Source organism: Amborella trichopoda, chromosome 13, assembly GCF_054954075.1.
Source record: "Amborella trichopoda isolate Santa Cruz 75 chromosome 13, AtrichopodaSantaCruz75HAP2 v2.0, whole genome shotgun sequence".
Classification (NCBI taxonomy): Eukaryota; Viridiplantae; Streptophyta; class Magnoliopsida; order Amborellales; family Amborellaceae; genus Amborella; species Amborella trichopoda.
The window spans coordinates 5,033,123-5,057,960 of record NC_142348.1 but is presented as its reverse complement, the minus strand read 5'-3'; the positions used below and the strand labels follow the sequence as shown (position 1 = coordinate 5,057,960).

Below are 24,838 nucleotides of genomic sequence, written 5' to 3'. Positions count from 1 at the left end.
TCTATATATAAACGTATTTTTTGATATAAAGATTCATCCAATATAATGAAGATATAACCGGTTTGGAAGTAAGGGTTCGGCTTGAACCATGTAAATATTTTATTTTCCTTCTATGTTCCCACAAATTCTAACATAAATTCTAACATTTGGGAGATTAAAAGTACCTAACGGAATGGTGCCCAAGTGTGTTGGGTTTGATCTAAATGGTTCAGTAAAGTTCACTTATTTGTTATCACCTAATATATGTTAAACTTCTCAGCAAGGATACTCTTATGGTGTTGTTGAGTCTATGCAGTCAGCCTGCATATTCTAGAAATACGGGTTTGGCATTAAATATATATTTTAAATATAATTTGATCTTTTTTTTTTTAAAGGATGATGAATATGATTTTTTTATTTTTGAAAATTACAAATAACAATTATATTAAAAAAACATTTAGACCGTTAGATATAATTGTTTTTAGATGAACGGACCAACTTTTTACATCCATATTTAAGATTAATATTTTATACATTTGGACCGCATATTGTAGAAATGCTGTCCCGCCCGCATGAAACAAATTTCCTCTATGGCTGCTAGACGACACACGAGGTATACAAACAACGTGACACATGCTGGTGACATGTGTTTCCGTATTACAGAGGGATATGTAACTCCAGGAGTCTCATTTCGAGAGAACCAAACGGACCCTTAATATCAGTCGAATCTCTATAGAGAGAGAAAATTGATTTAAAAAACAAATTTGACGGTCTTTACACCAAATAACGAGAATAATGCATGTATGGCCCTGGCCACACATGCCACATGCAAAGAAATTTTTCATATTCAACCTGTCACCCAACAGATGTTAGAGAGATAAGCACTAAAATACTATAAAAAGAAGTAATGTTGGAGAGATAAACACTAAAATACTAAAAAAGAAGTATTTTATAGCAGTTGGAACCTCGAAATCTTCAGGGAGAGAGAGAAAGACAGGGAGAGAGAGAGATTTCTAAGGATATATAAGTCAGCTAATATCATTCTCTCAGGAGAGAGAAGAAGAAGATGATAATAATCTTTTTAAAGAAAATAATCTTTTTTTTTAAGAAAATGATCTTTTTTAAAAAAAAAAAAAATTTCTTAAAAGAAAATAAAGAAAACATTATGTTATAAAACTTTATTTTTACTACTTAAGTAGATTCATATAAAATCTGTCGGTTAAAACTAACCAATAAGCCACTCTAATGGATCTGATAGGAAATTGCAGTAGTATTCTATTTAATGTTTAAATTATTGGGTGACCACCAAAACTTGCCAAAACCGGAACTGCTTTATACCTTATGATCGTATAATGTAGAAATGTAGTCCAGCTTGCATGAAACAATTTTCTTTTAAAAAATTGCAAAGTATTATCATAAGGACCTAGTTTCTATGCGGCCAAGCCCACATATGTAGAAATGCGGGCTTATTAATAAATCTATTTTTGAGATGGATTTTTGGACTTAATTTTTAAATACATGTAATCTCTAACATGAAGATCATGAATATGAAAAATAAGTAAATTTTAAAAACTAAAAATAATAATTTTATTAAGAAAACATTTGGACCGTTAATTTATATTGTTTTTAGATGGAACACCTACTTGCATCCATATTTAAGATGAATGCTTTACACTTTTTGGACCGCATATGTAGTCATGCAGTCCAGCTCGCATGATACAATTTTTCTTATCGTAAGGACCCGGTTTCTATACGGCCAAGCTTGCATATGTAGAAATGTGGACTTATTAATAAATCTATTTTTGAGATGGATTTTTGGACTTAATTTTTAAAGACAATTTAATCTCTAACACAGAGACCATGAATATGAAAAATAAGTAAATTTTAAAAACTAAAAATAATAATTCTAGTAAGAAAATATTTTGGAAGACATGACAACAAAATCATTAACAATATGATTAAAATAACACTAAAAGAATATATATAGTCATTTTCTAAAAATAATAATAATAATTGGGAGTCAGTAATTCGCTAGGGCAATCATTTCATTCAACCGTTGTATAGTAATATGATGCAACAATCTTAGAAAACCATCTTATGGTCATTTGTTTGATCCAAATTTTGAAAAATGCACTATTTTCATTCTAATGAACAATAAAAAAAAAAAGAAAAAATTGAAAACACAACTTAAAAAGTATTTTTTTAGCCCAATTAACATAGGCCGTTCATTTTGGTGAGATACTTAAATCTAGGCTTTAGAAGGAATTTTTTATTTCTAATTTTTTTGGATGGCTTTATTATCATTAGATGAACAATGTTAAGAAAGAAAAAAGTAAATTTTGAGTTTATAACCGCTAAGATCTTGAAATTCACAAAATGAATGGTCTACATTTGTTTTTGGAGGTGACTCATTTTGACCATATCTAGAGCCAAAATCGAATTTTTTGTTTTTTTTTTTGGATTGATTATTGAGATGAAGAGAGTATATGTGTAAAATTTAAAATTATATAAATACCACAAACATGATTTTTTACAAGTGTCGTTGCATTATACTATAATACAACCGTACCGTTTGAATCCTTGCTCAATTCAATAATTTTACAAAATAAAAAACCACGAGCGAACGACTTTTGGAATCTCTTTAGAGAGAGAAAGTTGGTTGATTGGTGGAAAGTGGAATCTTTTTAGAGAGAGAAAGATGAGTTTTAAAAACAAAATTGGCGTAGTGTTACTTACACCAAATGCGGACAACTTTACCCAAATCAAACAAGTCAGCCATTGAATTTAGTAGAGAGAGACACAAAAATACTATTAAATGAAGAGTTTTATAGTAGTATACTGACCTCTTCCAAGCTAGCCGCCTGGGAGGCTTGCCATCTTCAATGGAACACAGTTTTTCCTTTTAAATACAAGATATCATTAGTTGACCAGAAGATATCTGAATTTAAGAGAGAGAGAGACAGAGGGAGGTTTCTGAGGATATGTAATTTAGCTATCATATTTTCAGGAGAGAGAAGAAGAAGAAGAAAAATGAAGCAGAAGTTGGTATTTGCAGTGAATGGGGAGAAGAAAGAGCTCTCAAATGTAGACCCTTGTACGACTTTGTTAGATTTTCTGAGGACCCAAACACCATACAGAGCACCCAAACTGGGGTGTGGAGAAGGTACATCTTTTGCTTTAATTTTAATCACTCATGGCTTCTCTCTATCTCTCAACTTTGGCTTATGAATTTTAGTTTGGGAAATTAATGAATTGTCTGATGTTTTTATTCTGGAGAATTCAAGTAGTTGTTGTCTCTCTCTCTCCCCATTAACTTTTGCTTATGGATTTTAGTTGGGGAACTCAAAGAATTGTGAATGATGATTTTTAGTCTGGAGAATTGAAGTAGTTGACTTTCGATCATCGAACTACTATTCTCGTAGTTGATTTTGGATCATCGAACCACTCTCGTAGCTTTTGAGTTATATCCTCTAATCTTTTGCTTGAGTTTTTTTTTTTTTTATGGGATTTATGATGCCTTTCATCGAAGCAAGGTTATAAAAAACGGATTGACTTGGATCGTCCACCCCAAACCCGTGCCGTATCAAAACAATTCAGATCGAAGAATTGGGCAGATCGAAAAATTTTGCTCAAAAAAAATTTAAAAATCTGTAAAAATAGTTTTATTTTTTTTTTGTTTCTAAAAAAAATTGGGAGTGATGCATTATGTACTTTTATTATTTTTTAAAAATACGTGAATACTTAGATGTTTTTTTGTCTGAATTTCTATTAATCATTTATCCATATCATTGAAAAAAAACAACTTATAATAATTAATGATATAAATACAAAATCCAAAATGGAGTATACATCAACTAAAATATAATTTAATACCAAAATGAAAGGCATTGTTGTTCTTCCTCTTCAACATGTTGATGCATCTCATTGAATTCTCTTGACAATTTATTGAGCTTGGTGCCGACCTAACTATACCCATGTCCCCCACGGTTGGGGAACTGCTGCTCTCCTTGTTCGAAGTTCCCAAGGCTTGTCCATCCCTTGTGATGGCCCCCACTCTCTTGCTCACCTCCATACTCTTGATTGCGCCTTCCCTCTTGCTGCTGGATCTCGGACTGCATATATTCTGGTTGGGATACGGTTGCTTTAGAATAATAATATCTCTCATTTCCTCCCATACCCACTTCCCGCTTTCCTTCAACAGGTATAGCACCGTCTACATCTTCAATAACTTGCTCAATTGTCGGTGGGGAGCCCACTTCTGCTCCCCCTCCTCCTCCTTGCTCATGAACATCTTCTTCACATTCCTCACCGATTACCTTGAAGAATGCTGGAGCTCTGCATCCACCAACCACTGATTGGCTATATTTGTGATAAATATCGCATCTAATTCGATCGAGTTGTAATCATCAATGTTCCTATCTAGATATCGTTATCAGAGCTTCGAATTGTAATGAACGAAAACAAGCTTATAAAGCCTCTTGGAAGTCGGCCAATTTCGTCTAGGAGTGTGTATCCACTAGAAGGTACTCCAATTCTGCTCATAACTAGTAGCGAAACATGTTTGGGATAACACTTTAATTACCGTCATTTTTAAGTGAGGTGTGTCTCCATCATGACATTCCCACCATTCAGCTAAAATGAGATGTAAAGTACGTTGTAAGAAAGAGGTGAAATATTCCATAAGGAAAATTATATAAAAGAAGACATAATGACATACTAGATTACTCGGATCCATCATACTTTGAGAAGTCGTGACAAGTCTTGTTGCAAATGAGCATTCCACTTCCATACACATAGACATCTACGAAAGATATTATTCCTTAGTACTTTAATTATGTGTCAAGTGCATAAGTCAATGGAATTTTACTAGGCTACAACAACTGTTAAATGCTACTTCACTCAGTGCCGCTAATTGATGTCAACGGTTCCTCTCGAACATCTCAATAATATATTTCACCCCTTCCAAATCCTTATTAGGAACGATAGGTACCGAGTAGAAATAATTGGGGTTGAAGTAGAAACCTATACAATACAAAGATGAAGAAACCATTTAAATTGACATTGATAAAATATTTTAACTAATTTTTTTAAGCATATAAATAGACATTTTATCTGCATAGTAGATCTAGTGGCCTAGTTGATTTATCCACCTTATGTCTATAATATCTATCAATGTAGAAGAAAAACTGCACTACTCCTCAATAGATCTCTTCGCCTCCCTATCCGTTCATAGAGGATCCCCATGGTGGATTTCTTGTCACCATCAATCATTCTTAAATAGTGTGACTAAGTGAGTGCTTGTGAAATCGATGTGGGTACACCTAAACCAGAATCTTGTATTGGAGATCATGTCCTCAACATTTCTTCCCTCACGGAGCACTTTACAAGTTTTTCCTTTGTCCACTCCTCATTAACGAACATCTTCTTTAATGCAACTTTCAAATGTACAATAGAGTTCATAGCCAAGTGGTTTGTCGTGAAGCAGGTAATAGCGGGTCTAATTAACTCCTTGTCAGTATTTAGTCTCATCAAATAAAATGATCATGGAGTGGTTACAGATAAGTTATATGATCAGCCTTGCCGATGTGAGTGTCTTTCACATTTTTGAGCCCGTCAATCTTTTCCAATATGAGATCAATACAATGGGCAACACATGGAATCCAAATCAAATGTTCCTTTTTTTCTATCAACTTTGACCCTGTTGAAACACAAGTCCTGACATTTTCTATAACAACTTGGACCACATGCTTCTCTCCGACCTCCTTGACTATCTAATCCAATAATTATGCAATGGATTTTGCAATCCAATAATCATGCAATGGATTTTGCTTCCTTTTTCACTGCAGTGACCACTCTATTGGACAAGAAAATCATACCACGTAGACAATAAACAGAAAAGTTTAGGTAGCCTTTCTGATTGTCTTTGTCCCACTAACTGTCATTCATGATGGTGACACCCATTCTCGGCTAACTCTCTTTAAGTTCCCCAATCCATTTCTAAGTATCGTCTGCCTGTACATCCAAAATTGCCCCACTAAGCTCGTATGTTTAGGTGGCTTTACCCTAAACCTTGCTTTCTGAATTTCAGCTATCATAGAGGCATAATATGGGCTGTTGGCTACATTGAAGGCGATCATTTGATCATGCCACCATTTCCCTATGTGTCTTGCCATTAAATTTTTTGTACCTTTGATCATGCCTTTGAAGGTCATCTGTTGCGATTTAGGCTTTAAGGCGAATGGATCAATACAACCCTCAACCATTAGCCACACCGATCTACTAGATGCTCCTCTCATACTAGACAAGCTAGGAGTACTCTCCTCTACTTTTGAAGTGTGGGATGAAGTTGCCTAGACTACCCCTCTATAGCAGTTGAATTGGCATCAGGTGCCCGTCTGCTGGGCCCTCCATACATACTTGGGGCGAGCCTGCCATACATATTCAGGGTGGGCCCAATATACATGCTCAGGCTGAGGCCTCCATACATGCTTGGGCCGAGCCATTCATACATGCTTACGTCAAGCCCTCCATACATGTTTGGGTTGGGCCCTCCATACATGCCTATTCCGTAACCACTATGAGTAGCCATCCCGCTCTCCTGCCAGTGTACTTTCAAGTTGGCTCTTATTGCAAGCTTTGTGTCATGGTAGAATTACTAGTCTAGATCCACCCCACTTGATGACAAATATAGGCTGACGATCTCCTCATCAATCTTCTCTTTTGCTATCTTCTTAGCTTTATAAACTTTAAGGAGAGCCGTCATCTGTTTCCTAACATTAGCATGTACAATATTGCACATAGTGACCTTTCCCCTAATCTCTACCAAACACTACTTGAACCGCTTTATTCCATGAGTTGTGACTGTTTGAAAATAATTATAAACGATTATATCTTTCGTGTTTGGATCAACTCTGACCCTATGATGCCATGAAAGGTCACCCTTAGATTTGGATAAATTAATAACTATTGAGTATACAAATGGTCATAAAATCATACTCAATTTTCGACAATAATATTGATGTGCCCCCTTATAATAAAGCTTGCAACTAATAGGAATTTTAGAAAAAACACGCTACTAATGTAAGGAAATATATTGTCTACAATATACAAATATGCTTATTGTCTCTCCTAAAATGGAGTACACGCTTGCACATTAATGCATCTAAGCAAATGAAGTTCATTAAAAAAAAATGATCTAATATACTTTATGAAATTAAAAAAATTCATCACAACAAAAGTGCATAAAAAATCTTATAGAAAAAAGATAATAAAAAATACTACCGTGTTTTCCAATTTAAAGAAAAAAGAATAACTTGCATAAAAAATAAATATCCTTTAGAACAATAAAAAAAATTTCAAAATAAGTCAACACACATATTACATAAAAGCTTCAATTATCTTTCAAACACACCAAATTACAGTAAAAATGGTTCGATATCGAAGATTAAATCGATATATTGAAGCGTTGTCAATACTTTCATTATGTTGTAAAAATATATGAGTACTAAGATGTTGTTTTCATGTTAGGATGTCAGTTAATCATTCAATCACTAAAAAAAAAAGAGAGTTTACAATCATGAAGTGTGTGAACACAAAGCTCAAAATGGAGCATATAACAACCAAAATATATTTGAAGATGTTACAACCTTTGCTTTATACCCATTGGAAGAAATAGGCGAACATTTGAAGATGTTCTTATAATTTCCAAAGTAATTAATAAAGTGGATTTCATAATTAAATTCATAATTAAATAACAAAAGATTAGTAATAGAGAGCTAATTTATAATTGAATCCATCTTATTTGTAATAGAGAGCTAATTTATAGAACTATCATGCACATAAAAAAAAAAAAGGAAAAAAAACAAAAATTGTATCAAGGATTGAGAACAGATTATGGACAAGGGAATTCTTTTGCTTTTTTAATCAGAACAATGGCCAAATATTATCTAGTAATCCAAATGTCTTATTTGCATTATTCTAGAATTTTTTATTTTCATCTGAATCACCCATCAAAGAGATATTCTATTAGAAAAATAGGAGAAAAATTGAACTAAAGTTAAATAGAAAAAAATATAGAAAGATCAAATATAAACAGACCATCGCATTCATCATGAAACAAAAAAAAAGAAAAAGAACATGCTGAATTATTTAAAAGAAATGAAAATAACAGGCAAAAACTACACATGCATTCAAGTCTAAATGTTATAAAAAATAATAATTAAAAAAAAGATTAAAATAGAACAATATTAAAAAAAAATGTAACATTAAAAGAAAAAGAATAAAATTTAAAAACCAACATTTTCCCCCTGAAATTTATAAAGTTGAGATAAAATTGAAGATAATTAAAAAATAGAAAAAAAAATACTTTTTCCCACACCATGTGCATCAAGAGCTCATATTCATTGAATGACCTAATTTTATTAAGCAAAATAATTATTTTTTTAAAAAAAATTGATTTCTCAAAAGTCCCTAAAATCGAGAACCATTTTGAGCAAAAATCGATCAACAATCTTCTGATAATCGCACCAATCAATACACATACATTGTAAAGGCTTCAATTATCTTTCAAACGCACCAAATTGCAGCAAAAATGATATAGTTTTAAAGATCAAATTGAAAAAATGGTGGCTTTTTTAGAAACCCTATAAAATTTCATCACATGCAAGCAAGAAAAAATTCATAGAAAAAAATTATTAAATTATAAATAAATTTACGTAATTTATTTGAGAGATGAAACCTTAGTGATAAAAAATCACATCTCAATTTGGTCAAAAACAAGCTATAAATGGATCGAGATGTGCAATTTTGGATTAGAGTCATGTTGCTAGCAGCAACGTTTAGAGAAAAAATCGACCCACAACATTCTAATAGTCGAACAAATTAATATACATGCATTGTAAGAAATTTGATTCTCTTTCAAACACACCAAATTGCAGCAAAAATGATATGATATTGAAGACCAAATCGAAAAGATGAAACCGTGAAAAATGGCACGAAAAATTGATTGAAATTTTTTGTGATGAATGTTTGATTCGCAAAGACATAGTTTTATAGCCATATTACAATGATTTTGATCCTAACAAAACCAAAATATGATAGAAAAAAGCATTAAAAAGGCTAAAAAATGGGAAAACTCGTGACCTATTGCATATTATTGGAAGTGCGTTTCGAATCGGTTATTCTACTGTAGCAAACCACTAATTCACTACAGTAGAATGGCAAACTTGGGGGCATGGGTTGATTTTCGATATATATTGAAAGATCTTGTTCGTCTAGTGCCAAATCCGATCTAGATCGAATGATTCTGATTCAGATGGCTGAATTTTCAAACCTTGCATCAAAGTAATTTCAAAGTTGCAGACATGAAATTGCATCCCTAGTGTGAGGGTACATCCAAGTGGACCACACGTCATGTTTGACTTACGTTACTACATGAAGGGAGGTGGGGAGAGTTTTCATCTCTTCATGAGGAGTTTATCCTCCCATGAATAGTATGCACCATTCACCATAAGGGTGCCCTTTCATGTGGAGATTACTCCCACATGAGTGAGAGGGGTATTTTCTCTCATTATAAAAAAGGGAGGGGTGGAGGTCTCTACATACAATATAATACATAGGAGAAAGTGTGAGAGTTATACTCTTGAGAGATACAGAAAGAGTAAGAAAGAGAGAGAGACAGAGTACAATCCTTCTCCCATTTGAGGGGTGGAGGTCTCTACATACAGCATAACACACACGAGAAAGTGTGAGAGCTAAACTCTTGAGAGATAGAGAAAGAGTGAGAAAGAGAGAGAGATAGTACAATCCCTTTCCCATTTGAGATCTAAGAAGAGACCCGACCCTGAGAGCTACAGAGTTGTTAAAAGAATCGAGCTTGGACTGCTCCTATCGTATTTGTGAGAGTGTTCGTGAGCTTTCACCTCGCTCTGGATTTGCGGTGTGGATTTGATTTCGGCAGCTCTAGTAGTTGTCAAACGTGCATACGTGAGTTGATCATTCGTCTCTACATTCGTTCACCAAAATTGTTGTGTAAGCACTCAGGTATGATACTCGATTCCCAATTGATTATTTTGCTTCCGCTTTGGCCGTTGAATAGAATTTTCGCAATATTTGTATCAGAGCCATCGTGCAATAGGGTTCCCATTATCGTTCCCGCCTTACTTGTGAAGGCTTGGCTATGGTAGGTCTATGATGTTGCAAAATGCACATGATGGATATATTAAGACCATAGACATGTGCACTATATAACTTTATATACCGACCACATAGTCGTGTTGGCCTTATGCATGGGCTATGCAAGTTAAGGCATCTTAGACCATGAGCATCATGGCTACTAATCTTGATAGGCCTCATATGCTAAGTCGTGCATGGTGGGCCCTACTCATTTTTTTGGCATTTTAAGGCCTTAAAAAAGGGCTTTTTTTTTTGTGGGAGTACTTCTAGGAAGGTGCACCACTTGCAAATTGTGAGGTATATGATATGCTAGATCCAAGAAAGAAACTTAGTATTTATTACAAGCAAGAGTTCAATGTGCCCAGGCGAAATTTTCATATCAAGAAGCTTTTTTTTTTAAGTAGCAAGACAAGAAAGAAACTTGGTATTAATAAGGCATTTAAGGGTCAAAGTTTTTTTTTTTTTTTTCAAGTAGCTAGACAATTAACAAAGGTAAAAATAATAATCTAAGTGCAATCATGGATCAAACAAACCATGGAACATCCATATTAATTGGTGCAATTTTGTTGTTTTGACTTAGAATGACTTCTAAAAATGTGAGCGCGGATCTCACTAAAGGTGAAAATTTGGGTGGGAGCAATTTTTCTATATGGCATAGAAAAATGCAATACCTTCTAAATGAGCAAGGTACACTTGAATACCTAACTATTATTAAGAAAAAACCTTAACAAAGTGCTGTTGAAAAACTTCTCCGTGAGTATGAGGCATGGGACAATGCTAACTGTAGCACTCGTTTTACTTTGTTAAGTGCTTTGGTTGATGACCTCATTCGTGAATTTGATGGATTGACTATGGCGAAGGCCATGTGGGATGCGCTTCAGCAGAAGTATATTGACACTTCCAATACTCGGTTACGAGCCTTATCTATAGCTTTTGAGACATACAAAATGCCTGCAAATGTGTCAATGCCTTATCTAGTGCTTTGCTTAGGTCTCTTCCAGAATCTTGGGAAAACATAAAGTCATTGATGTTGCATAATGAAGTTGTAACAACTTTTTCCCAACTTTCTCATCACCTTGAGATATAGGTTGAGTTCTGCACATATTCTGGAGCTGGAACCGCTCTAGTTGCCCAATCAAGCCAGCCTTAAGGTCGTGAACCTCGAGGTAAGTTTAAAAATTGAGCACCTGAAAGGAATGAGCAACCTAAGCAAGAGGCTAAGGAAAGAAAAAGGCTAAGCATAGATGCAAGAGATGCACAAGGGACAAATCTGAAATAACTTGCTATACTTGTGAGAAGAATGGTCACTATACACGCGAATGTCCTGAACCTAAAAAGGTACAAACTGATTTCCCTAGCTATATAAATGTTTGCAGTCATGTGCTTGTTGCTTATTCACAATTTATTAGGTTGATTGTGGATTCAGGAGCGACAAGGCATATAGCAAGGAATCGAGAAAGCATTGAGCTCCAAACTTTGCTGGTTAGAAGTTAGAAGATCTTCATGGGGAATTGCGCATCAGATTGATGTGCTAGGGGTTGGAACTTACCAACTCTGATTCCAAAGTGGCTGGACCCTTCTTCTCCATGACGTCCTCTATGCTCTCGAAATGAAAAAGTTTACTTTTAGTTTTATGTCTAGTTAGAGACGGTTGCTTTATCAGTTTCATGCTTACTTATGTTGCCTTTATATTTCCAGATGGTTTTCACTGTTATGGCCAGATTAGAAATGACCTGTTTATTTTGGATAATAATGATATTAATTTTTCAGTTCCTTCTACCTATATGACATCATCATCATTTTCCACCTCTTGTATTACACAACTCTATAATATGGCATGCTAAGCTTGCTCATATAGGAAAAGATGTGATGATCCGATTAGCCAAAGAATGATTGTTGTCTTTTATCCAAAATAGACATACCTATCTGTGAACCATGTATAATTGAAAAATCAACTAGAAAGCCATTTCCTAAAGTAAAAAGAGCAATTGGTCGTTTAGATATAATACATTCTGATATTCGTGGTCCATTTAATGAGATGGCTCGTAACGGTTCTCATTATTTTATCACATTTATCGATGATTATTCTCGCTATGGGTATGTATACCTAATCTCGCATAACTCGCAAGCATTAGATTGCTTTTGTCGTTTTATGCTAGAGGTTGAAAATCAGTTGGGCATAAGAATTAAGGTTCTTCGCACTGATCGAAGGCGATAATACTTATCTGATCAAAATTTAAGAATTTTTGTGAGAATGACAAGAGACGATGTCCTACACTCCGCAACAAAATAGTGTTGCAGAAAGAAGGAATCGTACTCTGTTGGATATGGTGAGGTCAATGATGGCTCATGTCAACCTCTCAATATCATTTTAGGGATATGCACTATTTACTGTAATGTATATCCTAAACAGAGTGCCATCAAAATTCGTTCTCAAAACCCTTTATGAGTTATGGACAGGTAAAAAATGAGATCTTTCTCATTTACGTCCTCGAGTCAGCTACACACATTCACATCCTTTCTCAATTGATAGGGAAACTAGACAGATGGTCTATCGAGTGCATTTTTGTCAGATATTCTGATATTCTGGGCACTCGAAGGGATATGTGTTTTGTCAAGAACGTGTTGGTAATAGGATTAAGGAAATAGAATCTCACAATGTTGAATTTATAAAGATGAAATTCTCTAATATGAAGCAGTCTCGTATATCTGAAGAGCTCTATGAAGAGCTTGAATCTCAAACAAGCAGTAGATAGTTCCTTCATTTGAGCGTAATAATAAGAGTTTTCCCATGATTGTCAATGATAGTGAGAGTGAGCTACTGGCTGAGAATAAGCATATGACCCATATTGAGTCACCGACCATGCTAGAGACATCTATTGAGAATGAAGCATAGGTCGAACTTGAAAGAGTCAGCATTGGAAAGTTCCTCATAGACACTGAAGTAGAGCGTCTCACATGCATTTTATTTGATTTTGATGAGCCTAGCTTATTCCAAGAGGCCTTGAATTCTCCTGTTATGGACCAATGGATGTCTGCTATGAAAGACGAGCTTAGTTCTATGGAGCAGAATCAAGTCTAGGAACTTGTGGATCTGCCACCTAATAGAAGATCAATTAGAAACAAATGGGTCTTGAAAATCAAGAGGAAGGTAGATGGAACTATAGAAACGTATAAAGCCCGCTTAGTGGCTAAAGGGTTCACCCAAATTGAGGGAGTGGACTACGATGACATAGTCTCATCGGTTGTGGGAATGACCTTGATTCGCCTAATCCTAGCAATCGTCACACATGGACCTAGAACTCTTCCAAATGGATATGAAGACTGTTTTTCTAAATGCTGACTTAATGGAAGAGATCTATATGGAGCAACCTAAAAGTTTTGCAGCCTCTGGCCTTGAGCGCAAAGTGTGCAAGCTCAAGAAATCCATTTATGGTCTCAAACAGTCATCAAGACAGTGGTATATCAAATTCCATAGCGCTATAATGACTTATGGTTTTGAAATTCTTAAAGAAAGTCATTGTGTATACATTAAAAAGTATAAGAAAAGCATCCAGATACTATCTTTGTATGTTGACGATATTTTATTACTTGAGAATGATCTAGAGCAACTTGTTGCCATGAAAGAGTCGTTGTCCTCCAAATTTGAGATGAAGGGCAAGGGGTGAGGCGAGTTACGTACTCGGTATTAAGATACATCAAAATCTCTCTCAAAGGTTTCTTACCATGTCACAAGATACATATATGCAACAGATTCTTGAGCGATTCCGTATGCAAGACTCGAAACCCATATATACTCCAGTTTAGAAAGGGCATACTAAAAGTCTTGACATGTGTCCGCAGACAGAAGCTAAATAGTTTGATGTACGCGATGCTCTGCACGTATCCAGATATTACCTATGCAGTGGGTCTCGTGGGCCGATACCAAAGTAATCTAGGACAAAGTCATTAAAAAGCAGTGAAAAGGATTTTTCGATGCCTTCGGGGAACCTCAAGTCAAATGTTATGTTTCCAAGGAACCGATTTGCTGTTACGGGGATATAGTTATGTTGATTACACAGCAGACTTAGATGGGCGCAAATCTACTTCAGGTTATATTTCTGTTAGGAGGTGGTGCAGTCTCTTATTGTAGCACGAAGCAGTCGTGTCGCTCTGTCCACTATGGAGTCTGAATACATTGCTTGTAGTGGAGCAGTACAAGAAGCCGTATAGTCGAGAAGATTCATAAGGAACTTCGGTGTTGTCGCAATTAGAAATGAGCATGTCACTGTATTTTGTGATAATGCAGCGGCACTTGCTTTTACAAAAGACCCAAAGTACCATAGAAAGTCAAAACTTATTGATGTTAGATATTATTATATTCGAGATATTATTGCACATGGACATGTGGTGTTAACTCATATTCCTACAACTAAAATGATGGTGGATCCATTGATTAAGGCAATTGTCAGAGCCGCACATCAAACTCATGTAAGAACTATGGGCCTCAAGACCCTATGAGTTTATTCCACAATAGGATCTTGGTACCCTGTTATAATTGAATATGGATGTTATTTTATGGATGTTTTGTGCAATTTAATACACACAGGCCCACAATAGTGTGAGATTATCATTTGATTAGTTGGCAGGCCAAAGCTCACTACTCACACGAGTTACCCTTAATATCTGGGATATTGGAGGATGAGATGTACACATGGTATATTTATCGCCTCAACCAAGGTTCGAGATGAGATTCTATCAGGGAATTGACATGATCAATTCAAATTGACGTCCCAAAGATTATGTAGCCTGTAAGTAGCCAAGGATGAACATCAACGATGTTCGAGTTAACACATGGATGTGACTGTGGGGCGTTAGGTGGCAACCGGTTGCATGGCTACGAAAAGACTATAACCTGCATGGTGTGGATTATGACGCTCATTTGATGTGATCCACCATGACGTGTGATTCATACCACACGTGTTATACTAGTGACCAAAATACCTACTCGTGTCGAAAAAGATGATGATGTTCTTTTTTGCCACTTTGCGAGGCTAATAAGTAGGTGACCCATGATGCCCTCATAGACCTTAGACTGCATTAGAAAACTTTACTTCGATCATGCACTTTGGCATGTATTCCTTAAGGTCAAGTATGAGACTCATCTGGGATATTGCTGAGACAATAGTCGGGGTCAAAGTAGAATAATATATGTTGTAAGGGAAGACCATTTGATATCACACTCTGTTTTGGTACCACAAGAAAATACTACACATTACGCGTGCATTAAAAATAATTGTGTATGGATGGGCTAAGTAATCTTTTGAGCTGGGCTCATTTGGGATTAGCTGAGAACTTAGTCCAGTGTGGTCAAATTGGGTCTAGGGTAGTTGGAGCATTTTTTGTTTTGCAGGTATTAGAGAGATGAGGTTGGAAACTTGGTATGGTTCTCTAACAGAGTGTTTGCTCAAGTAGGTCGCATACCGTATTTTTCTTTTGTATGAAATAATACTCGTGATGAGATAACGAACGACAACTCTTATTTGGGTATGTAGCCCCTTCCATATACGATATGAGTAAGAGATGTAAACATGAGGTGCAGCTCTAGTATGAGGGTACACCCAAGTGGACCACACCCCTTCATGTTTGACTTACGTTACTACATAAAGGGAGGTGGGGAGAGTTTTTATCTTTTTATGAAGGGGTTACCCTCCCATGAATAGTAGGCACCATGCATCATAAGGGTGCCCATTCATGAAGAGGCTACTCCCACATGATTGAGAGGGCTCCTTTCTCGCATTATAAAAGGGGGAGGGGTGTACAACACAACACACACGAGAAAGTGTGAGAGCTAAACTCTTGAGAGATAGAGAAAGAGTGAGAAAGAGAGAGAAAGTACAATCTCTTTCCTATTTGAGATCTAAAGAGAGACCCGATCCTGAGAGATATAGAGTTGTGAAAAGAGTCGAGTTTGGACTGCTCCTATCGCATTTGTGAGAGTGTTCGTGAGCTTCCACAACGCTCGAGATTTGCAGTGTGGAATTGATTTCAGCAGCTCTAGTAGTTGTCAAACGTGCCTATGTGAGTTCATCATGCCTCTCCACATCCATTCACCAAAATTTTTGTGTGAGCACTCAGGTATAATACTTGGTTCCCAGTTGATTATTTTACTTCCACTTTTGGCCGTTGGACTGTATTTTCCCAACAAAAGTAATTAGTTTAGGAGATGTATCGGTTTTTTCATTATTCTCTCTCTGGTACACGGTGTTTGTTTCTAATGGAGAATATTTTTGAGAGATTTAATTTGGTTTGTGGGCTCTGTTTTCTGTATTATGTAGTTAGTTTGGAGCACATGGAAAATTTTAAGAATTTATAACATGCTAAAAAAGTAAAGCATTTATTGTTGGATTCATCTCTCTCTTACTCTTCTCTTCAAACTGAACTTCTTTGGACCGTTTCAAGCCTTAAACAGAGAAACGTGTTTTGGAGAAGTCGGGCATTGATAGGTGAATTAAGCTTTCTCTCTCTAGCATCTCACTCTATCTCTTGTTACAGGTGGTTGTGGAGCTTGTCTTGTGCTCATTTCAAAGTATAACCCAGAAACGAGAGATTTAGAAGAACATTCCGTGAGCTCTTGCCTCACTCTTTTGTGCAGCCTGCACAATTGTTCAGTCACAACAAGTGAAGGTCTCGGGAACCAGAGAGATGGCTTCCATTCAATTCACCAGAGAATTGCAGGTTTCCATGCCTCCCAGTGTGGCTTTTGCACCCCTGGAATGTGTATCTCTCTCTACTCTTCTCTCTCTGAAGCTGACAAAAGCTCTAGGCCTGAACCCCCACCTGGGTTTTCTAAGCTCACAGTTTCTGAAGCTGAGAGAGCCGTAGCGGGAAACTTATGCAGGTGCACGGGTTACAGGCCCATTATTGATGCTTGTAAAAGCTTTTGCGCAGATGTAGACATGGAGGATCTTGGCCTGAATTCCTTTTGCAAAAAGGGGGAAACTCTAGACATAAGCAAATTACCTCCTTATGCTCCAAAGAGTGTGTGCACCTTCCCTGAATCTCTCAAGAATGAATCAGAACCAATTGATGAATTTAAAGAGAGAAAATTGAATCTAGTGTATAAGAGTGAATTGGGAGAACCAGAAGATGGGTGTTGGATCACACCAACCAACCTTGAAGAACTCATGGAGATACTGAGATCAGAAGAGAATGGAAATAGAGTGAAGCTTGTGGCCGGAAATACCAGCACCGGTTATTATAAAAACCAAGGGAATTATCAGAAATACATTGATATAAGACATATACCTGAGCTCTCGATGATTAAGAGAGAGAAAGAGGGGATAGATATAGGTGCAGGTGTTACCCTCTCAAAGGTTATAGAAGTTTTGGATGAAGAGATCTCATCAAGGAATGAACCGCACTTGGTATTCAAGAAAGTTGTGAATCACCTGAACATGGTGGCTTCGAAATTTGTTCGAAATATGGCGAGTTTAGGAGGTAATTTGGTTATGGCGCAGAGGAACGAATTCCCATCTGATATAGCCACCATTCTACTTGGTGCCTGTTCGTCAGTCATAATTCGGACCCCAACAGGAACTCTCTCTCTAAGCTTGGAGGAATTCCTTGGGCAACCACCATGTGACCCTCAGACTTTGCTAGTAAGTGTTCGAATACCGAGCTGGAGTGGAGTCCCTCTCTCTAAGACTGAAGGTGGAAATGAATTGTACTCTCTCTCTCTGAATAATGGAACTGGTGAGGTAGAGGGAGAATCTGAACTGCTGTTTGAGACTTACAGAGCTGCTCCTTATCCTCTTGGTGGTGCACTGGCCTATGTCAACGCTGCTTTTATGGCTGAGGTCTTGGCTAATGAATCAACAGGAGAACTAGTTTTGGGTCATCTTAGTTTAGCCTTTGGAGCTTATGGGACTAAACATGCTATCAGAGCAAGGAAGGTAGAAGAGTATTTGAAAGGAAAATCAATTACTCACTCTGTATTATTGGAGGCCATCCAAATTCTTAAAATGACCGTGGTTCCTAGAGAAGGAACCTCAAAGCCTGATTACAGGTCCAGTTTGGTTGTCGGGTTTCTTTTTGACTTTTTCTCCCCACTCATTACTAGTTCAGGAAAACTCAACAAAAGCACCATCAATGACCTTGTTTCTGCTGCTTCTAATCCTGAATCTAATATTGACAAGATCTCTAATGCTTGCAATGGCGAAAGTAGAAAATCAACTTCGGGCATAAGTTCAAAGCAAGTCGTGGAGATACATAACGACTATCATCCTGTCGGTTATCCTACTAAGAAAGTTTCAGCTGAGCTTCAGGCTTCAGGTAATTCTTTGTTGTTAGATAACAAGGAGAGAGAGAGAGAGAGAGAGAGGCCATCATGCTTATTTCACCAATAAAGCCCATACCGGTATTCAGATACCATTAAAGCTAAACCTAAAAGTTGAGGTGTTTTTCATGTTTTTCAAAACTAGACATAACCGGTTATTTCAAGATTCTTGAATCTTAAAAAAGTCTATATGTTAGAAAAAAGGTGTTCGATCTCTTGCCTCAGTGGTATGGTGTCGGAACCACAGATTATGATTTGAGGTTCGAACCCCACCTTACCCACACCAAGAAAAAAGAGAAATTTGGTGGGAAACATGCTCTACTTGTCTAGAAAGTACCCATGAATTCTTTTTTTTTCTTTAAAAAAACATTTTCATGAGAGGGAGATCTCAATTGATTGAATACTTAGAAACACCAGAGAGAGAATGAAAATGAAAGTGCATTGGTCCAATTATGCTTACATAAGACTGAGAGAATCCTTTAGAGTTAACGTAGTGTGATGGTTGAGAGATTTTCTCCTAAATATTTCGACCAAAATAGCCGAATTATGGCCAAGAAAAGCCTATTACGGAAATGCGAATGCTTTGTGCTCAGCTTAAAGCATTGATTTTGTACCATGTAAATGTGTGCAGGTGAAGCTGTGTACACTGATGATATCCCTTCCCCAAAGGACTGCCTTTATGGGGCATTTGTGTATAGCAGAAAACCGTTTGCCCACATAAAACATATTGAAGTTGAATCTGCTTTAGCTTCTCCAGGAGTGGTTTCCTTTGTTTCAGCCAAGGATATACCAAACGGAGGACAAAATGTAGGACTTAAAGCAATTTTTGGAGAGGAACCTATGTTTGCTGATGATCTTACCGAATTTGCTGGCCAACCCCTCGGAGTCATGGTAATCCCTTTTTCTTTCATCCTATTTATTTATAGGTGAAACATACTGTACTGTTCTCATAATCTATTGCTTTCGAAACAATACAACAAAATACTGATAAGTAATGGGGAGAGATTGGGATCCACTACAAATAGGATGTGATCCAACTATTAGTTCCAACTGTCTATCATTGTCCATTATTTCGTTTAATGGTGAGGACCCCAACTTGGACGTTATATGGCTCCCCATGGTTCATTGGGTTATAGTATAATTCCCCCGCTTTATGAATAGTACAAACATTCTGATGGAATGGTATGATGGGCATTTGTTTTCATCTTCTACATATTGGTTTTTTACCATTTTAGTTCACTTACCTTTTGTTTAGGTAGCAGAGACTCGGAGGCTGGCAAAAGCAGCTGCTGATCAAGTGAAGGTGTCCTATGATACACAAGGTCTAGAGCCACCTATTTTATCAGTAGAAGAGGCTATTAAAAGATCTAGCTTTTTTGAGATACCTCTCCCACCACCTTTTATTCCACAACAAGTTGGTGATTTTTCGAAAGGGATGGCTGAAGCAGATCACAAGATTCTTTCTTTCAAGGTACCTCTTTTGATCATTTGAAGCATGCATTTTCTATGTACAGACAAACGAAAAATATAATGATTCAATAGACTATGGAAGATGATGGTCAGCTGGGGTCATCACTGTCACATGAAAAATTGCATGTTGATGGATATGGAGTGGTACCCCCGGATGAGTCCCATTTTCTCCAGATAACTGTCCATCAGATGATCATACAGTGATGATGCCTTTGGGGACGGCCTTCCATTCTCCACAAGATCTCATGTATGTATGTATGTATGTGGGGGGAGAAAGAGAGAGAGATTTGCGCTTGTTTACTGACATTTTCTGGTAATATACAGGTCGAAACTGGATCACAATACCATTTCTATATGGAAACACAGACAGCAATGGCCGTCCCTGATGAAGATAATTGCTTAACTGTTTACACGTCATGTCAAATGGCCGAGAGTACCCAGGTCACGATCGCCAAATGCCTTGGGATTCCAGAGCATAATGTGCGTATCATTACAAGAAGAGTAGGAGGAGGGTTTGGCGGAAAGGCCACAAGGGCAATTCCAGTGAGTACAAATCATGGAACTCGAACTGCAAATAAATTGGTGGTGTCCTATTCATGTAAAAAAAACTACCTATAATTTGGTAAACTTTTTCACTGGGATTTAGTACTTTTACTAGAAAGCCTTCGTTAAGATATAACGCTCAAATTATTGAAGTGGCTACATTCTACATGATGACTAAATGCGTCTCTTATGTGGCAGCCTTTCTATTCTTTTTCTTTTGGGTTTTCTCATGGCATTAGAATTCTAAACTCTTGATCCTTTTCCATTGTTTCTTTTCAACACTAGTAATCAATTTATTTCACAAATCTCACATAATTCCAAAAAAATTCCTAAATTCCATAAATCATTTTGAAACTGGACATGCTCCATAAAATCATTGAAAAAAAACTCGTACCCTTGTAAAAATGATTTTCTCTCAACTATAAGTTTTTCCTGTCTCTGATCAATTTTGGCTGTTCATGCCATTGGATTGTTTCTTACATCTGAATTGTTTTGTGGGTTACCCTTATCAAGGAGATTTACAGAAAAAAAAAAATTCCTAAATTTATTTAATGAATAAAATTATTTTATCATTCAGGTTGCAGTGGCATGCGCAGTATCAGCATTCAAATTACGTCGCCCAGTTCGCATGTATCTCGATCGACAAACAGATATGATAATGATTGGGGGCCGGCACCCAATGAAGATGTTCTACACTGTAGGATTCAAAGCGGATGGGAAAATCACAGCCGTGCATGTGGACTGTTTCCTCGATGCTGGATATTCAGTTGATTTAAGCCCCATCATCCCTTACACCATGACCTCAGCACTGAAAAAATACAATTATGGGGCCCTTTCTTTCAACTTTAAGGCTTGCAAAACCAATTTCCCTAGCAAATCAGCCATGAGAGCACCTGGAGATGTACAGGGTGCCTTCTTAGCTGAAACCATCATTGAACATGTGGCATCTACTCTCTCTATGGATGCTAACTCCATTCGAGAAAAGAATCTCCACAACTTTGAAAGTCTCAAGTTGTTCTATGGCACTTACGCAGGTGACAAACTTGGTTACACTTTGCCTCTGACTTTGGAGAAGGTGATTATATTGTCGAATTTTAACCAAAGAACCAAAGAAATTCGTGAGTTTAATTGCACAAATAGATGGCGAAAGAGGGGTATGTCAATTTTGCCCATTATTTATGCAGTCTCTGTGAGGCCAACTCCAGGTAAAGTGAGCATATTAAATGATGGCTCAATAGTTGTTGAGGTTGGAGGGATTGAATTAGGACAGGGGCTCTGGACCAAAGTGAAGCAAATGACCGCGTTTGCCCTTGGTCGGCTATGGAAGGATGGGAATGATGAGCTATATGAGAAGGTAAGGGTTGTCCAAGCCGATACAATAAGTATGGTCCAAGGAGGGATGACAGCAGGGAGCACCACATCTGAATCGAGCTGTGAAGCAGTTAGAGTTGCTTGTGATGTTTTGGGTGAAAGGCTTTCACCAATAAAAAAGACTTTGTTAGAGAAAGCACAAGAAGTTTCATGGGATGCTCTCGTTAAACAGGTGAGAAAAGAAAATGTTTGAGATATGTTCATAAATGGTTCAATGAACTGGGTTTCATGAAATGTCCTAATGAAAAATGAGAAATGAAATACTAAGTACATGTATCAGGGTAAAGAAGAACAAAAGAATTAGAAAAAAAAAACTAAAATGGACCAAAGAAATGCAGGAGAAATATGGCGTGTTTGGTTTCACATCATGGAATTTTGTTTTCTATTTGTCCGATTCAGTTCTCTGTTATGGATTCCTTTATTTCCTTATTTAATCATGCATCCTAGTAGAACATATTGTGATATCAAAATCAACCTGGTCATTTATTTATTAGTTCTTTTATTTTGTAGGCATATTTCCAATCAGTGAACATGTCTGCTAGCGCCTACTGGGTTCCTGATTCAAGCTCAAATGAATATCTAAATTATGGTGCTGCTGCAAGTGAGGTATATGTCTGTTCTAATTTTCCCTATGTGTGTTAGGACTTTCTGAATTTAGACACAATTAATAACTGATATGAAGCGTATATATTGCAGGTGGAAATAAATCTTCTTACAGGAGCTTCGACGATTTTACGAACTGATATGGTCTATGACTGTGGAAGGAGCTTGAACCCTGCTATGGATCTCGGACAGGTTGGTCAAACTACATAAGCTAATAGGATTTTGCTACAGTAAAGCCCTGATGCGGAAAGCTGGGGCCATTGACTGCATTCAAGTCCAAGAAAACTTAAGTGATTGACCTTCAAAGTCTCAAAATTATGTTCTCATTGATTTGCTCTCTCTCTCTCTCTCTCTCTCTCTCTCTCTTTCATGTGTGTGGAAGCACCTGCAGATGTCTTACCTATGTTGTCTTCGGAAGTTACTACCTGTTTCTAAAGATGGGTTCCATGGCTTTTTCTTCCTTTCTTGTTTCTTTTTAAAAACATAGATTGAAGGAGCTTTTGTCCAAGGAATTGGATTCTTTGTACTCGAAGAGCACGTTGTGGACTCTGATGGAATGGTGACATCTAATGGGACATGGACCTATAAGATCCCCAATCTTGATACCATACCCAAGCAATTCAATGTAGAGATGCTAAGCACTGGTCTTCATCAAGACAGAGTTCTCTCCTCCAAAGGTTAGGATCTCAAAATGATATATTTTTTTTGTATGGTTTTGTATTTCTTTTGTGATATTTTATGTTCCTTTTTTTTAGCCAGTTACTTTTCATAAAAGAGGAAAGGAATAGCTCTGTGCACCATGTACATTTGACTGTAAATTAGTACTCTCAACTGAAAGAGTAAAGATTACATCGGGCCATATAGTTGAGGTGTATTATCTTATGGATATTTTTCTCCAAGTGGGCCTATTATTTCCAAGAAATTTTCATGAACCACTTGCAAAATTACAAGAACTCAAAAATTACAAGAACTCAATAATGAGTCCATTTAGGGTGTTTCATATTTGAAATGTTAAGTGTGCATTTAATTTATTTTTATTTTTTTTCCTTTTCTTTTTCTTTTTCTTTTTCGTTTTTTAATTTTTTCTTCTGCAATGTTCTTTAATTGCAATCTCACATAGGATAAATCTCTAACTGGGTTCTGATAATAGTACTTATACAAATTGGTTTTGCAGCATCTGGAGAACCACCATTACTATTGGCTGGGACAGTTCACTGTGCTATTAGGGAGGCCATTAAAGAGGCCAGAAAAGATCTTCATTCATATAAAAGTAGCTCAAATGAAACTATTGGGGAAGAATGTTCAGCCACCTTTAGAATGGACACTCCTGCAACTATCGATGTGGTGAAGAGGCTATGTGGACTGGATAATGTTGAAAGATATTTACAAAGTTTGGTTCATCACCACTGAGATGCTCTCTCTCTCTCTGATATTGAATGTTTGACGATGTCTATATATGTGTGTGACACTAGCTTGTTCATTATGTCTTATCATGAATTAGAATAAAATTCGCATTTAATATTATAGAGATGTTTATGTAATTGTATATAATGAGATCACTACCTTTTGAACACTTAGGTTACTAACTCCCAAGGCCATCTAAGATAAATCTAGACTCTAAGGTGTCATATTTAGGCTAAGTTGTTTTTTTTTTTTTTTGAACTTTGAGCACAATAGGTTAATTTTGTTTGGACTTTGAGCGCATCAATGGTACAATTATCAAATTTACTCCTGAGTCATGAGTTCCGTAATTTTAGCACGAGGTTTTACCCCTTTACTTGTTCTTTTTCCAGTTTGGCCCCAATTTATTATTCAAACACCAAACCCGTTTTTTTCTTTCATCTCTTTATTTATTTCACTTTCATAGGCCATTCCAATGTGTAAACGGTTATAAACATAGGCTTTGACTTAGTTTATTTTTAATATTTAAAAGATCTGATCTATGTAATATCGGACCGCTTTTTAAATATTAAAACTTATCATTTTTCAAACATAAAAACACTTTAAGTATAGTGCTGTCCGACAAGCTTTCAATTATAAAGGCATTTTCAGTATAATGCAGTCAGATGTTTTTAAATATCACACCATCCCACAAACGTAACAAAAAATAAATAAATAAATATGAATATTTGAGTCATCGAACGAATGGGAGGCAAACTTATGGGATAAATAAAAAGAGAGAAAATCACATTGATATCCTTTATTTTCAACGATATTACAGTATCACCCAAAAAGTGTCGTTTGTATAAGATTGAGGCTCTAAATGATCAAAATAAGGCGTGACTTCAAATAGTATCAAAATATGTTGTTCCAATAATGTAAATCTTGGTGACATCCTCAAAATCCATTTTTATTTTTAATTATAAAAATTTGAAGCTTCAA

At 36.4% G+C, this 24,838-nt stretch overlaps 1 protein-coding gene across 1 annotated transcript; it reads left to right on the top strand.

Moving 5' to 3' along the window:
- The first annotated feature begins 2,718 nt into the window (after nt 1-2,718).
- On the top strand, nt 2,719-23,980 carry LOC18428775 (indole-3-acetaldehyde oxidase). Its single transcript, XM_011623044.3, has 10 exons — nt 2,719-3,142; nt 16,687-18,465; nt 19,101-19,360; nt 19,725-19,940; nt 20,264-20,482; nt 21,060-22,025; nt 22,364-22,459; nt 22,550-22,648; nt 22,944-23,133; nt 23,631-23,980. Exons 1-10 carry the CDS (start codon nt 3,010-3,012, stop codon nt 23,864-23,866), a joined length of 4,194 nt encoding a protein of 1,397 aa, XP_011621346.1. The 5' UTR covers nt 2,719-3,009; the 3' UTR covers nt 23,867-23,980.
- Nucleotides 23,981-24,838: the final 858 nt, after the last annotated feature.

Excerpts from the sequence above, each read along its gene's own strand:
- LOC18428775 (XM_011623044.3), top strand. The coding sequence starts at position 3,010 with ATGAAGCAGAAGTTGGTATTTGCAGTGAATGGGGAGAAGAAAGAGCTC. Across the intron at positions 18,466-19,100 it reads AGCTGAGCTTCAGGCTTCAG|GTGAAGCTGTGTACACTGAT; the intron begins GTAATTCTTTGT and ends AAATGTGTGCAG. Across the intron at positions 20,483-21,059 it reads AGGCCACAAGGGCAATTCCA|GTTGCAGTGGCATGCGCAGT; the intron begins GTGAGTACAAAT and ends TTTATCATTCAG.